General features: G+C 38.2%; 1 protein-coding gene across 1 annotated transcript in view; it reads left to right on the top strand.

Moving 5' to 3' along the window:
• The window catches only part of cntfr (ciliary neurotrophic factor receptor), a 237,366-nt gene that overhangs the window by 80,135 nt on the left and 141,979 nt on the right, over positions 1-15,252 (top strand). The window contains exon 3 of the mRNA XM_085413595.1: positions 6,858-6,927. Coding sequence (XP_085269721.1) covers positions 6,858-6,927 — 70 coding nt within the window. The remainder of the gene's footprint in view (positions 1-6,857; positions 6,928-15,252) is intronic.

Raw genomic sequence — 15,252 nt, 5'->3', positions numbered from 1 at the left:
TTTGCACCAAATGCCAACTGTGTGTGTATGCATGTGTGTACACTGTAGCCAAAATGGCAGCAGACACACTATCAGAATAAACATCTCCCACCCCGCCATACCCAGTGATTGTAGATAATCTGCAGCAACTCTGCATGATTGATGAGAGAATTAGTGTTGCCAAGCAAAGCAATGCATTATGGGAATAAAGAACTTGTATTACTGTATAGGGAGCAGGGAATTAAAAACTACAGTGGTGATGGTTATGTGTGATTTTGTGTTTGAGTGTAAGTGTGTGCCACTAATAGGTGATGTGCAAGAAACTCTATCTATCTATTAGGGGTGCAACGATACTCGTATCGATATTGAACCGTTCATACAGTGGTTTCGGTTCGGTACGCATATGTATCGAACAATACAAAATTTTTAATTTATTTTATCAACTTTCCTTCTGACGATGCTGTCTGTGTTGAGCGCTCAGTGGACAGTGCAGCCTAGGCGGAGTAGTCGAACGCAGATTCACTGAGCGCAGGGCAAGCTAGCGAGACAGAAGTTAAGTGCTTGTTGCAACATGGAAAATTGAACCTCCCCCACCCTCATTCAGATCTGGCATTTGGAACTATTTTGGTTTTCATGTGACGTATGACCCTGAAGGTAAGCGCGTCATGGACAAAAGTAAAACAGTATGTCGGATGTGCCACGCAATGCTCAGTTACATTGGTGGGAACTAGTGCGTTAGCGCAGTTTGCTCGTTAACGTGTTGACGCCGTGCAGCCCCACGCATGGGGCGATCCGTGGTAGCTCATTAACGTCATTTCAACGAGATTAATACTGACAGCACTAGTGGGAACACAACGAATATGACTGCACATTTACTCCGACAGCAAGCACGCATGCTACAAACGTTACCAGAGTCATTTAGACAGCCGTTAGCACATGATTCTCCTTATGGGGACCTGATATGTTTAATATGCTGCTGAGAATATAGCCCAGAAGAAGCGTACAGTATAGTTTTTATTTTGGAAAGAGCCATTTCTTTGTAATAATTCTCTTTTCCAAAGATGAGTGATTTCTCGATCAGATTTTTCTTTCATTATTTTTTTGTTTCAGCAACATTAAATTTAAAAACTGTACTTTTGAGTTAAAATATATATTTATAATTTTAATAAATGACAAATTAAAAAGGCATGAACAGTTTTTTTGTATCGAAAAAATATCGAACTGTGACACCAAAGTATCGGACCGAACCTTGAATTTTGTGTATTGTTACACCCCATCTATCTATCTATCTATCTATCTATCTATCTATCTATCTATCTATCTATCTATCTATCTATCTATCTATCTATCTATCTATCTATCTATCTATCTATCTATCTATCTATCTATCTATCTATCTATCTACCTGAGAGCTCTGAAATTAGAAAAATAAGAATAAAAAACTACACACTGCAGTAATTTTTTTGTAAACAGAAAGACAGCATCAGGTGGTGCTATGCTTTTTCATTGAAGTTTCTTTTTCCTGCAGTGCACTAGTCACAAATTTGGGAGTAGAGAGGTTTTATCAACTAATTGTTGCTTAAAACAATTTGTTGACTTTTGTCACCCTTTGGAGAAAATTCCAATTAGCAACATAAACCCTGCTGCCCCAAAATTGATTCACATGCCATGTGGCTGCTTTTTTATTTTTAAAGGAACAGAAAATATATATTTATATATATTTTAATATACATACTTTCCTTATTTTTGAGCCGGAGAGATCATTCACAAATTTTATCTATGTTCCCTTGGAGGAAAAAAAAACTATAATAAAATAAAAACTCTGCTTTTCTATCGTTGCTCCAAGGTAGGACAAATTATCAAAAGTAAGTCATATTATACATTAAATGGCAGATAGAGCAAGGGTTGTATTTCTGAAGAAAGGATTCTTTTAAAGTACAAGTGTACCTCCTGGATATGATGCCTTGCTTTAGAGTTTCAAGGTTTTACTTTATACGAATATCCAATTATCTGGAGATGTTCAACTTTCTCCTTGTCATTGTCAAATTCTCCTTCTGGATCTCCTGCCATCATTTACAGTTTATTATGGTTGCATGTATCTTTTTAAATTGCTTGGATTTAAAGAGACTAGTACTCTTGCAGGCCTTATATTCTAGCTGCAAGAGAAGGGTGGTGTGACTGACTGTCTTGTACACTCTTTCTTCTATATTACGCAGCCTTTCCTGTTTATCTGAGCAGCTTATTCCTCCAGATGGTGAGTTGTGTTACTGTGAGTTAGTATATAATGCCAGCAGGGAAGGTAAGGTATGATTTCATAGACATTTAACATGCTCTGTGGTGCCAGACATGCTGGTTTCAGCATCCGACCTTTAGCTAGGTCCCAGCTGGATAATGTGCCACTGTCTCAGCATCATATATTCTTTAACTGCCCGTAGATCCATAAATCTCAATGCACTACATACCCTGCAGGAATCACTGAATAAAGATGGGTAGCTATAACCATTTAAAGTTAAATCATTTGTTTTGGGTTTATGTTGTCAAGTGAATGGGCCTCATTTTCCCACATGGTGGATATCACCCAAGAAGAACAAACTATTTACAGACAGCAGGGAACCGTCATCTTTTGTTAGGTTTCCTTATACGGTTGATAGCTTTACTCTTTTCCCTTGGTATAAAACAAAGGACTTATATGTTACTCAGGGGGATGCTGTTTTTTCTTTTAATTTGATTCAATTTTGTTGTATTGAACAGCAGACATATTTGCAATAAGGTATTTCTGACAGCTTGCTGACAGGAGGAATTTGGACACTTTATTTTTGAGAGACAAAAAACAATATAGCATCTATACTTCAGTCAGCGTTTGGTTTATTAAGTTTGAATTCAAATTAATGGGCATGGAGAAGCACGCCTTACTGACTGAAGATGCTGCTGTGAAGGGATCACAAAGTTCTAAGAGGACCATTTCAGTTACAAGACGCCTTACTGTAGCTTTCGGCCAGCCACAGTAGTTTGAATTCTGACATTTTTGGACCAGAGTAACAAAAATACTAATACTAATACTACTAATAATGTATGTGTATTTCTTTAACAGAAGGATGCCTTCTATCTCCACTTACACACAAACCTAGCCTGCCTAGTGTATTTCCCTCCTGGCTTTCCAATTTAAATGCAAATGTTCCCAAATCGGACTCCACAAAGGCGCAGAGGCAAAATCATTTGACGCAGATGAATTATATATTTTAATTAAGCAGCCAAAAGAATCACGCCTATTCAGCCCTTTCCCCTCCAATAAGAAATGAATAAATAAATATGGAATAAGAATGGAGAACGGAGGGTATAAATGGGTGAGTCAGGGTAAGTAGGAATGGAGAAATGAAGGCATGAGAGTTTGTACCGAGTTTGCGTGATTGCAGCTCTAACCGCCCGTGGGTTGTCATTATGTGAACGATCTGAAGCTGTCAGATTTCAAAACTGTATTGTTTTCTGATAGACGGGCTAAATACCCCCACGGTTTCAAGCATAGACACACATATTGGAGCATTTGAACCCACATAGTCTTAAATGCATGCAAACACCCAGGCACACAAACGTCATTTGGATTTTGATGAGCAAACCAGCACTTAGAAAATGAAGAGCAGAGATAGGGATTGTGATGATGTGACAGGGGATGCAATTTTAATTTCACCCCCTGTCATTCTCCTCAATATCTGTTCAGATGAAATACATATGAGCTGCCAATCACTCATATATACTAACAGAAACTCCAGTGCAGGGGCACAAACACACAATCTCTCAATCATATCTTTGCATGCAAACTTTCAGTCACTATTTTAATCTTTGGCTGGCGCGCGCGCACGCACGCACGCACGCACGCACGCACACACACACACACACACACACACACACACACACACACACACACACACACACACACACACACACGTACATAACCAAAAATGCAAAGTTGATACTGTTAAGTAAAAAATTGTAGTGCAACGCAGCATTCAACAGGTGACTCAACAGAAGGTTGTCAAAATCTTAAAACCAAACATGCAGCCATCACAGTTAAAATGAAAATAACTATACAGACTTTCTTCCATTTTTACTGTACCGTTTAAGCAGTCTCAGCTCAGCTGTGTAAAGACAAGAAAATCCCCCAAAATACGTAGTTGGAGCAATTAAAACTGGTACGATGATGGCTAAATAGCAAACTGAGTGTGCATTGTTTGCATTTTTGCCACAGGGGTTGGTATACTCTTTGAGAGTTGTCCCATTAAAATTGTTTCACAATATAATATATTTCTATATAAAAGAACATCATTAAAAATTGCAACAAAGTAAAGGAAAAAAATGCATTTTGAATTCCATGTATTTAAAGACATAAGTGGATTGATTGCCGTAAGTGCAAATCTGATATTTCCTTCAAGAAAAATCACATTTTGTCCTTTTTATTGTGATTTTATATTATTCCCCTTAATTTCTCAGTAGTGTGGTCCGAAATACAGTTTTCTACCAGTCTTCACTAGTTATTGTGTTACTATGGATATTTGTTAGCAACGGATATGCTTGGGCCATCTGGGCAATAGGAGTTGGGAGTGATGCGGGGCGTGGCAGCAGAATTTATAACTGCATCATTGGTTTTATCTCTCACACTGTGCATAGCCTCTGTCTAGGTAACAAACCACAAGAACAACAACACCTGTGCAAACATCTAATTCGGAGCGCTAATACTTGCAGCTCTCTGCCAATCACAGAGCAGTGCAAGATTTCTGCTTGCATAGCTATGCTACTCAGCTATAGATTTGTCATTCACTCTTTTTCTTTTTTTTTTTGTTCTAAAACATTATGAACAACAAGTACTTCTAGCCTCATGTCACTAAATTAGCAACTGTCAGCTGAGCTGAAGCGTGATGATTACTTCTTTGGGACTGATGTCAGGCACCCAAGCTAACATGGTATACATTTTTCATACAGAGAGGGGAAAATAGCTACCTACTAAATTGAATGGTTGTCTGAATACTCAGTTATTTGTGTCCCAGCTTTAGTTTTGTCATTCATAAAAGAAAATAAAAAAACATTCCCTAGAGTTTTCAGTGTCTGATTGTTTTAGTGTGATTGTAAAAGCTTTTCCATGTTCTTGATAATAACTCTGCAGTAGTTGCAGATGTATTTTCCCGTTTGTGAGATGCTTAAACATGGAGTAGTGGTGTTCATGTTCAACCCTAACAAAGAGAGACAAGACAAGTGAAGGGTATGATATAAGGAGGGAGAAGAAGAGATGCATACTGAAAAGAGAGAAGACCGAGTGATTTAGGAGAGGGAAAAAAGGGATTGAAGTAAAGAAGCAGAAAAGAGAATCAAGTAAAGGGAAGAAAGAAGAGCTGAAGCCAAACAAAGAGGAAGATGTAATGGGATATGACACAGGTTTTTAACAGCTGGAGTCTCGCATCAAAAGAACAAGGAAATTCACTTTCCTTTCTCTGCCTCTATTTGGAGTGCTTACTGTGTTCTTCTCATGCAGACACACACACCTTACTCACCACAGGTCTCAGCAGCAAGCGGACCCTTAGACAACCCCTGTCTGTATGATAGCCAAGTATTTCTCCTCACATAACAGAGGAAAGGAGACAGAGAAACAGCCCAGGCACCGGAGAGTAGATGGAGAGTGAAGAGAGAGGCCACTTTTTAATGGGAGGATCTAGGTTCAAGCCCCATTGTTGGCAAGGCTCCACCAAGCTCAACTTTTCTTGTACAAGATTGTGCATTCGTAGAAGCTGCTGCGGGGTAGCACTGTTGTAGCTGACCCTGGCCTCTGACCTTGCAACTTTCTGCAGATGAGGGGGCACTAGCATCTCATCAGCGGACAAATGATCATATAATGGAACCTTCGCAAATAAGTTGGTAAAAACAAATGTAGACATTATAAAGGGGAGTCACTCATAGTACTTGTAGAATGACACCATGCATACCGTAACCCCTGAGTTGACCTAGCAGAAAGAAAAACCATACTTGAATCTGGCAACATGACTTATTGCCTGAGATCTACTCGATTGATCAAACCACTGTGGTTTGCAAAAAAGACCTTGCACAACTACCCCTAAAATCCTACATTGTTCTTTTTAGAGGAGCTCGCTACCTTAGCCAGCTGCTGTAAAATAACCATAACTCCCCTTTTATAACCACAATTTGTCATTTTTACAATGTTTTTGCAAGAATGAACAAAACCTATTTATTTTAAGAGAGCACTGAGACTGTTATTTTGGGAACAGAAAATGCATGAAACTTAAAGACCAAAGCATTGAAAGTATTAGAAAGCAAAAGATGTGTGCAACTTAAAACCTCTTTCATCTCACCTCACTTTCAACTGGTAAAACTAAAGTACGTAAGACGAAGGGGTGCTCGTGAATTATTGTTGTTTTAGACGAGAGCTGTGCGTTTGTTTATGGTGTGCTATACCTTTAAGAGCTGCTGGCCATAGCCCATCCCAGAGAGGATGGACCCATTAGACTGATGAACACAACGAGAGACAGAAGGAGAGAGATGCACATGAAGAAAAAGAGAGTAAGGTTACACAGTGAAAATGATATCAGCAGATGAGAGGAGTAAAGAAAGGAAATAAAGGAGTGGGAAAGAAACAGGAGGACACGAAAAAAACAAACAAACCCAAAACCACTTCAGCAACAGCAATACTGAAGGGAGATAGACACTGAGAGAGACAGAGAGAAGAGAGGAAGCAGCTATCTCTCCATCTCTTACATCTCTTACATTGTAGGCGTCTATGGGTCTGTCAGTCAATCAGGACGACAGGCGGACACACTCACTAGCCGGCTCTTTGGCTCTTGCACGCACTGATAACTTTGCTGTGTATGTGTCTACAGATGGCAAACCTTGTGACATCGTTGTGCTGTGTAGTTCTGGCTGCAGTGGTGGTAGCCTATCCTCGCAATGGTGAGTATGCATTTCCTTTTCTTGATTTGCTCCTCCATTTCTGTTCTAAGGCCTGCTCTGCCTCTCCTTTATGCTCAGAAAGTTTGACAGTTTTTCTTCTTCTCCCTGTTAACTTTACTGTCTTCTACACCCTCGGCTCCCTGCATTGTTTCTATTTCTCTGCTCATGAAGTCGTTTTAAAGATTGCAGTATGTTTATGGATTTGAGCTGTGTGTCATTTGGCCACTCGGTCTGAGGTCAAAGGTGCAACAGTCTAAGACAAATGAACCTTTGAGAGAAAGCTTATCAAATCATCTTGTTACCCCATGTTATGTGGTGCTATGTGGTGCTAAGGCTTACTCAGAAACAAATGTTGGTTCAACAAAGTAGGTAGCCAGCTCAACTGATGATCATGAGCACTCGTGCACTGAAGTTGTGAGGGAGAAAGGGAAATTGGAAAGTAGATAATGCAGTGACTGCTCTTTTGAGACTTCACCCAAGATTCAGGACTGTAAATTAGACCATGTGTTTAAATGGGTGGGTGGGTGTGTGCATGCGCATGTTTGTGTGTGTGTGTGTTTAAAGGAAGTAAACGAGTCACTTCAATTCTAGAGAAGAGTGGCATTGCCTTATTAGCCAATGAGATTGGACTGTTTAACTCAGATGACCCAGAGGAAGAGTCTAAGGAAGTCAATGACGCACATCACTCTGTCACGAGGGTCTCTTATACACACACATACACATATACACACACACACACACACACACACACACACACACACACACACACACAAGCAGAGCAGACATGGCAGATTTATATATAAATCTGCGAAGTAGAAAAATGGAAGCTTCTCAGGGTAAAATGAAGGAAGAAAAAAGTAAGAGGAAGACATCAAAACTACAGAAAGCAAACACAAGGAGATCTATGGAGAAAAATAACAGTGAATGCTTGTTTTCTTGCTTATCTTCTTCACTTAATATGTTTTAAGGATGTTTTTCAGTGGAAAATGTGGCTGTATTTTAGAAATCATGCTTTTCCACTTAAATTTCTTGCGTTGTTCTAAAAAGTTGAACAAAAGTAAGACAAAGGCAGCAAGAAAAGTAATTACAGAATATGTGAAAACAAATGGCATACAGGAAAAGCACACATGAAAAGAGGAAGAAATTAGTAACAAATAGTTCTGCCTAGGGGAGAAAAAAACTTCTGTCCATTTGTGGGTGTATGTTAGCACTCTAGTGCTTGTGGATTGTCTGTTTTTTGTGCTCCATAGCTCGACAATCTTATACTGTGTAACACACAAATGCCTATATGGTCTGTGTAAACGAATCACAACACATATCCGTAACCAAGTAACAAAAGCGGTAGGATGATGAGTAATATCAAAATTTGCACCCCACATTCTATCTCAATACATGTCATACACACACACACACACACACACACACACACACACACACACACACACACACACACACACAGAAACACATCTGGTTGTATTGCAAAGTGCCTTGTTGCTCTGACAAATTGCCAGAAAGTTTGACTGACAGGATTCCCTGGGGTATGCCTTTCTTGGCAGTGAGAGTGAAGCACATACGTGCACTGTGACACACACACACACACACACACACACACACACACACACACACACACACACACACACACACACACACACATATATATATACGTAGTCAGTATTAAGGGATGGAGAGGGAATGAACTTGCTTGGTCTGACTCAGTTTGCACAAAAAGCACATGCAGAGGAAGGCTCAAACTGTGTTTGTGTGTACTTGTGTGTAAGTATGTTTGTGTGACATGGAGTGTATAGGAAATCCATTTGAGACTTCCTAATTAATGACAGCAGTGCATGCTGAACAAAGACAATAAGAAACAGTGGTAGAAAGCATCTACAGACTGAGTCAATCAAATAGTTACAAGCTTCACATTTACAGAAGTCGCTCTTGTCTGGAAGACAGGATAGAGGATGGCGCGCGATGAGACTAAGAGACAGATGAGGAGGGATGAAACAAACAAGAACTCTCTTGAGAAGTAAAGAGAGAAAATGGCCTTAAATGGAAGACTGCTGTAAGACTACTATATCTAACCCACAAAAAGAAAACACTTTGGGATTAATCAGCTCTCTCTAATATTAATTAGGGAAGCTGTTATTATCCTTTTGTGCCAAGTATGTGTTGGCTGTATTTTACGATTTTATTCAAATATTCATTAAAATATATTTAAAAAAAGAGCAGAACATTGTGATCATTGTGATTATGAATTCAGCAATAATCAGCATAAGTGGTTATGATGGGACTAAAGAATATCTTGAGATATTTTAGAGCAGCTGGTGTTCTCAATCACGAACAAAGTGCACAAGGGAGAAATAAAAGAAATGCGTAAAATCTGTTTTGCCTCCTATTTATACTGGAACAAAGCGTATTCTTTTAATGAAATGTGCAATAAATCTATTTACTGCTATTTACTTAATAATCAAAAGAGAATGGCTGGTCATAGGGTGCATTCATTTTTTTAGCAACAAGTCCTCACCTCAAGTAATTACAGTTGCTCTGATGTGGAGGACAGTACATACACTGCAAAAACTCAAAATCTTACCAAGTATATTTGTCTTATTTCTAGTCAAAATTATCTCATTACACTTAAAATAAGACACAATCAGCTACAGGGCAACATTTCAGTAAGCTAAAGGAACTTGTTTCAAGACAGTGAATCTTGAAACTAGAGAAAAACTAGAGATTTTTCACTTGTTCCACTGGCAGATTTTTTCACTTATACAAGATATTTTAGCTTAAAATAAGTGAAAAAATCTGCCAGTGGAACAAGTGAAAAATCTCTAGTTTTTCTCTAGTTTCAAGATTCACTGTCTTGAAACAAGTTCCTTTAGCTTACTGAAATGTTGCCCTGTAGCTGATTGTGTCTTATTTTAAGTGTAATGAGATAATTTTGACTAGAAATAAGACAAATATACTTGGTAAGATTTTGAGTTTTTGCAGTGTAAATTGGCCATTTAGCTATTTATTGAAAAAAGAAAACAACACTTGAAAGGAAACTCAGACAATAGAAATGGTATTCTCCCAATAAAACAGGTTCTTTCGTGGCACTTTTCTACTTTACTTGAACACTTAAAACATTCTATACAACATGCCTCATTCACCCATTTATACAAGCACTTTTTTCTACACTTAAGTGCTTTCTGTCTAACGTTCACACAAATGCACACTCCAATGGACCCAAAGGACAGCAACTCGGGGTTCAGTAATTTACCCAGAGCATGCAGGCTGGAGCAGCCAGGGATGGAAACGCCAACCTTCCGACCTGCTCTACCTCCTGAGCTACATCCACACCAAAATATACAATGAACAGAATAAATGACCGAAAGGTCAGAGAAAGTTGTATCAATTAAGGTTCCTTGAATGTGATATTTGATTTTATATTTGATTGCTTGTGAAAATGGACAAGGAGATGGATAGAGGGGGGACAGGAATGATAACGGATGGAGCCAAGAATATGTTTGGGGAAAAAGCATTAGAGAATACATTTCTACAAAGAGAAAGAGAGATATAAAATTATCATTATTGTATTTCCAGATTATTATATTTCAGTAGTGATACAGTCACTTACATTATATAAAAAAATGAATCCGCCTATATGATTGATCACGTATGAGTTCAAAAACCTCTTTCTAGCTCTGTTTTTTATCTTTCGTTGTGTTCTCTCATTCCCTCTTCATCCTGTTCTCTGCGTCTTTCTCTCCGTCTTGTTTTATTCCTGAGATATACCAGAGAGTCCCTAGTCAAAGCAATACCATTACATTAATGGGGTGCCTCAAACAGTAAATACTGAGAACAAGCACAATGAGAATACAAATTAACTGCACAAGAACACTCAATGGAGAGCGGAAGGAGTAGAACAAAACAAGTGAAGAAAATTAAACATGGAGTGAGGAAAATGAGGCGTAATTGAGATCATTTTGAGATTGCATACATTTCAGCTGAATTTTCCTCTTATTTTTTTATGACAGAAATAGTGCAGCTACATCTGCTCCTCCACCTTATCTCTGTGTATGCGACTAGTGTAGGAGAGAGAGAGTGAGAGTAAATGTGGTGACATCATGCTGTTGACTGAGAGGGCAAGTTATTTATGGGAGTCCATATCCTGATTGAGAGACGAACATTTCCACTCATAATCATCCCCTCCATCTCTCCCCCTCCCTCAGTGTCTTTATGTCTCTCTGTTTCCCCCTCCATCCTCCTCTCTCCCCAACTCAATACTTCATCCTCTTTCTCTAATTCAGTCTTCACTTCATCCACACTTACCAGCCTTATGGTTTATTTTATTTATTTATTTATTTATTTTTTTTAATTTTGCCATCCTTCTCCTCCTGTTCAGTCCCTCTAATACTTTACATTATTCCATCCCTTTGCTCTAGATACTTTTTTGCTTTCACATCATTGCTTTCTCCACTAACTCCGTAATCCAGCCGACAAGTGATCAACAGCAGATTTATCACCCGTGACATCACTAAAGGTTTTTGTGCGCTTCATCTCTGGCCTTTGCTGAGTCTCTGTACCTTACCCTCCACCTGACTGCTATGGATTGAAAAAAGAGAGAGGAAGATAGAGAGACTCGTGAAACAGAAAGTGATACAACCGGGTCAAAGTAGGAGAGAGAGAAAAAGAGAGCAGGAAAGTAAGAGGTTAACTCCTGCACTAATTCCATGGTATTACAGCTGTCAAAGCTGTATCTATTTCTTGAGCTTTCGACACGCGCTGCCATGGCTTTCCAACATGCCTGGGCGTATACTTTGCTAAACTGCAGCCTTATTTATCCATACTCTTTTGAATACATCATGATAAATGCTGAAATTAAATCAATCCTGGCATTTTTCACCATTTATCATGCAAGGCTGCCAAGTCTAATTTAATTCATGTGCAGATGCTCATCTAGACATACGTAATTAGCTTTAATAGCTGCAGCACTCCAAAAGCATGATGTCAGACTGAAATACAGTATACATATACCTGGGTGCTTTTTAATGCTTGTATCTCCTACTAATCCAGTACAGTCTGTCTATATCACTGTGTATTTTCATAAATTAAGATCCAAACGGGTGATTAAAAGGACTTTTTTTTTTTTTTTTTACCAAAGATTTTTATTTTTTTAACTCACTTATAGGGCAAATGCTGCAGTTTCTGGTTGGGAATGTAGGATCTTCTGCAGGATGACTTCTTATTAAAATCTGACATGCAAGCTAACTTTATTATAACTGATCATGTATATTTGCATAAAGCTCGACAAATGTGCTGTAAGACAAGTTGATTGAAATCACACAAACAAAAAAAGTCATAGGTTTTTAAGCCAAAGAAATGAGAGAGGTTTAAAACAAGTTCCATTCTAGTGAAAAGCTGTCATGGCAGCAGCAATGTTTTTGTTGGTAATTCTAAAAGTCTTGAGCACACGTTTAGAATTACCAGAGACAACTCATTTGGAGCAATTATTCATGGAATCTCGCTGCTTTCTAATGTGTTATCAGAGAAAATAGACAGCTGCTGTAAATTATAGGTGATGCTGGTGTAGTGTGTCTGTCTGCTTGCCTGGCTGTCTTGTATGTTTAAGCCATGTATGTGCAGAAGAAACCTCAAGTGCACTCATTATTGTGAGTAGCACTCAAAGTAATCAGTGGTCCTTATTTGGCACATTGCTTGTATTAAATTCAAGATGGAGCTCAACCAATTGATTGACTGACTGGATTGGCAGATGGATTACAGTCTGACTGACTGGCATACAGGCAAAGTGAAGTAGCCTAATTTGATCATGATTTTGAAACACAAAAACAAATGTTGCCAAAAGAATACAATGAAAGATAAAAGTAACATAAAAAAAAGAAGAAAAGAAACTGGTCAATAGCCAAAACAGTCCTGAGCTAAATGTAGTGAAATGTTTTTGTTTCACTGAAAATGTTTGGGTTAATACAACTTAAAGTAATGAAGTTGTTGATATGCTCTGTTATTCCCAACATGCTACTAGGTCATGTTTGAGACCAAAAGTTCTTAAATGAAACCATAAATGACTAAAATACATTTTAGCAATAATGTATCAAATGGGCTCGGTACTGATTTTCAGATGGCTACTCTTATCTAAAGTATTTATCCATTTTTGATTAAATTGGTTTTGTATGAATTGGAACATCAAATATGACAGGCAATTTTCAAATTTCAAATGATATGATATTATTTCTCTCTGACCTTGGATTAGACCTTTCAAGTAGCAGGGAATCCTGAACATATATTAAATTATCCCTTTCATTTATTATCTTCTGCTTATCCGATTTAAGGATCGCTGGCCCGTGAAGCCTATGGCCATCTAACATAGGACAAGTGGCGGGGTACACTCTGGACAGGTCACCAACCTGTTGCAGGACCAACACAGAGGGACAGTACAGCCAATTTAGAATCACAGCAATTGCCTTAACCCTCTCCAGGCAGACGTTGCAGATTTGCAACAGTTAAGAACTAACAACCTGATTACCCCACATACATATTTTATGAGGTTTTTTTTGCTCAGAAGTACCACTGCAGGACTTGGTTGTGCATTAGCAACAAAAAACTTAATTTGGGCCTGAGAGGGTTAATAAAGTTTGAGGGGTTTTTTTAAATTATTATTTTAGTTGAGGTAGGATCTGTTTAGATTCACATCCAACTCCTGAAGAAAACAGGGCATTTCTTTCTCTAACAAATTACTTTGTTCTTGTAAAGTTATTCAATGATTTATATGTGTTAGGAGCTGAAATAAGGAAATATAGATATCTTATCAGGCTAAAACTTGAAATAAATACTGGAAGACAACTACAATATAAAGAGAAACAAAATGATCAGTTTTCAGTTAAATCTTTGTCATATCATAAGTTCACTTCAGCTGGAAAATACAAAATCTGAGATAGGAAAAACAAATATCTGTAGAATCCATTAATGTTCACTACTAAATATTCTATAATTTGTCCACTATAGATTTCGGATTCCCGACTGCCTGATACAATCTGTCTGGTAATGGCCCATTTCCAACCAATCACTGTTTTATGCCAAGATATGGAATCTCAGAATCTCGCTATCTGAGTCGAAGTGTTTGTTTGTGTGCTATCGGACTTAGTGTGTGTCTATGTGTATTGTCCCATCTAACTCTTAACTCTTAACTCATTAATCTTTTAGCAGGCATTCCCAGTAAGCCTTTGATCAAAGCTTGACTGGGAATCCCAGTAAAGTCATCACTCTTTGATGGCTGCTTCCCAAAACTCTGAAGCAGTTAAATAACATGCACATTTTATCTTTCAGTTTTCCACCCAAAATGTATAAATGAATTTGAAAACTAGATCTGTAAGCCTTAATGGAGCACAGTAGGGAAGTTCCTGAAAACTGGCACTGACTGGCAGCAGTGCAGTTGAAGGTCCTAATGGTTCAAATAGTCATAAAATAAATATTGTATCGATGGTTTTCCATAAAACTTTGAGGTTTAGTCTGTAATGCATTTTCATAATAATAAACCCATTTTAGAAAATATGTGGCTGACCACCATTTTTTTGCCATATTTTTTGTTAATTCTCATAAACTTGTAGTAACATATTAACAAATTGTTAAAATAGTCTTAGCAGATGTTGCTATATTACCCAGAAACCTCTGAAATTACAGTTGATAGAATGTAGAAGTAGAACCCCGAAATCTCAGTTGAGTTCGTCTGATATGGCCCTTTAGAAGTGAAAATAAACACTATATGTGAGAGCCGCACCAGAACTCAAATGAGCAACAAGTTTTCTTCACTGCATCTTCTCACGACCTTGCTTTATGTCTTTTTTTCTTTTACCTCTTCACCTCTCTTAGAATTACTTTCATTAACAACATTGAACATACAAAGACAACTTCCCTGATCTCTGACATTCAACTCCTGAAAGTGGAAGTTGCAGAGGTACTTTTTTCAGCCTTTTTCTCTCTCTTCATCTCTGCTTGTATATCTCTGTTTCAAACACAGTCTCAAGATGAAAGTGGAGGAGAAAGTGCAGGTGAAGCTGCCCTTGAGCAGCATTATATTGCACTAGCCAGCATGTACACTCATGCCAGGCTTTACCCAATTCTTTAAAGGAATAATATGAATATGCTGATGTGTGCGTTGGCTAATGTGAGTCATTAGCAGAAGTGCAGTCTAATGAGGCTTACAGCAGGTCACAGTTAACCAGTGTTTAATGACAAATAAATAGTGAATGGATTGATGTGATTGCTTTAGGGTCAGACAGCATTCAGCATTTTAGACTTATAACAGTATATTTCTGCTATTGAGCATCT

Source organism: Rhamphochromis longiceps, linkage group LG7, assembly GCF_057381845.1.
Source record: "Rhamphochromis longiceps isolate RC_006_pf linkage group LG7, R_longiceps_female_GT1.1, whole genome shotgun sequence".
Taxonomy (NCBI): Eukaryota; Metazoa; Chordata; class Actinopteri; order Cichliformes; family Cichlidae; genus Rhamphochromis; species Rhamphochromis longiceps.
This window is presented reverse-complemented; position numbering and strand designations above follow the sequence as displayed.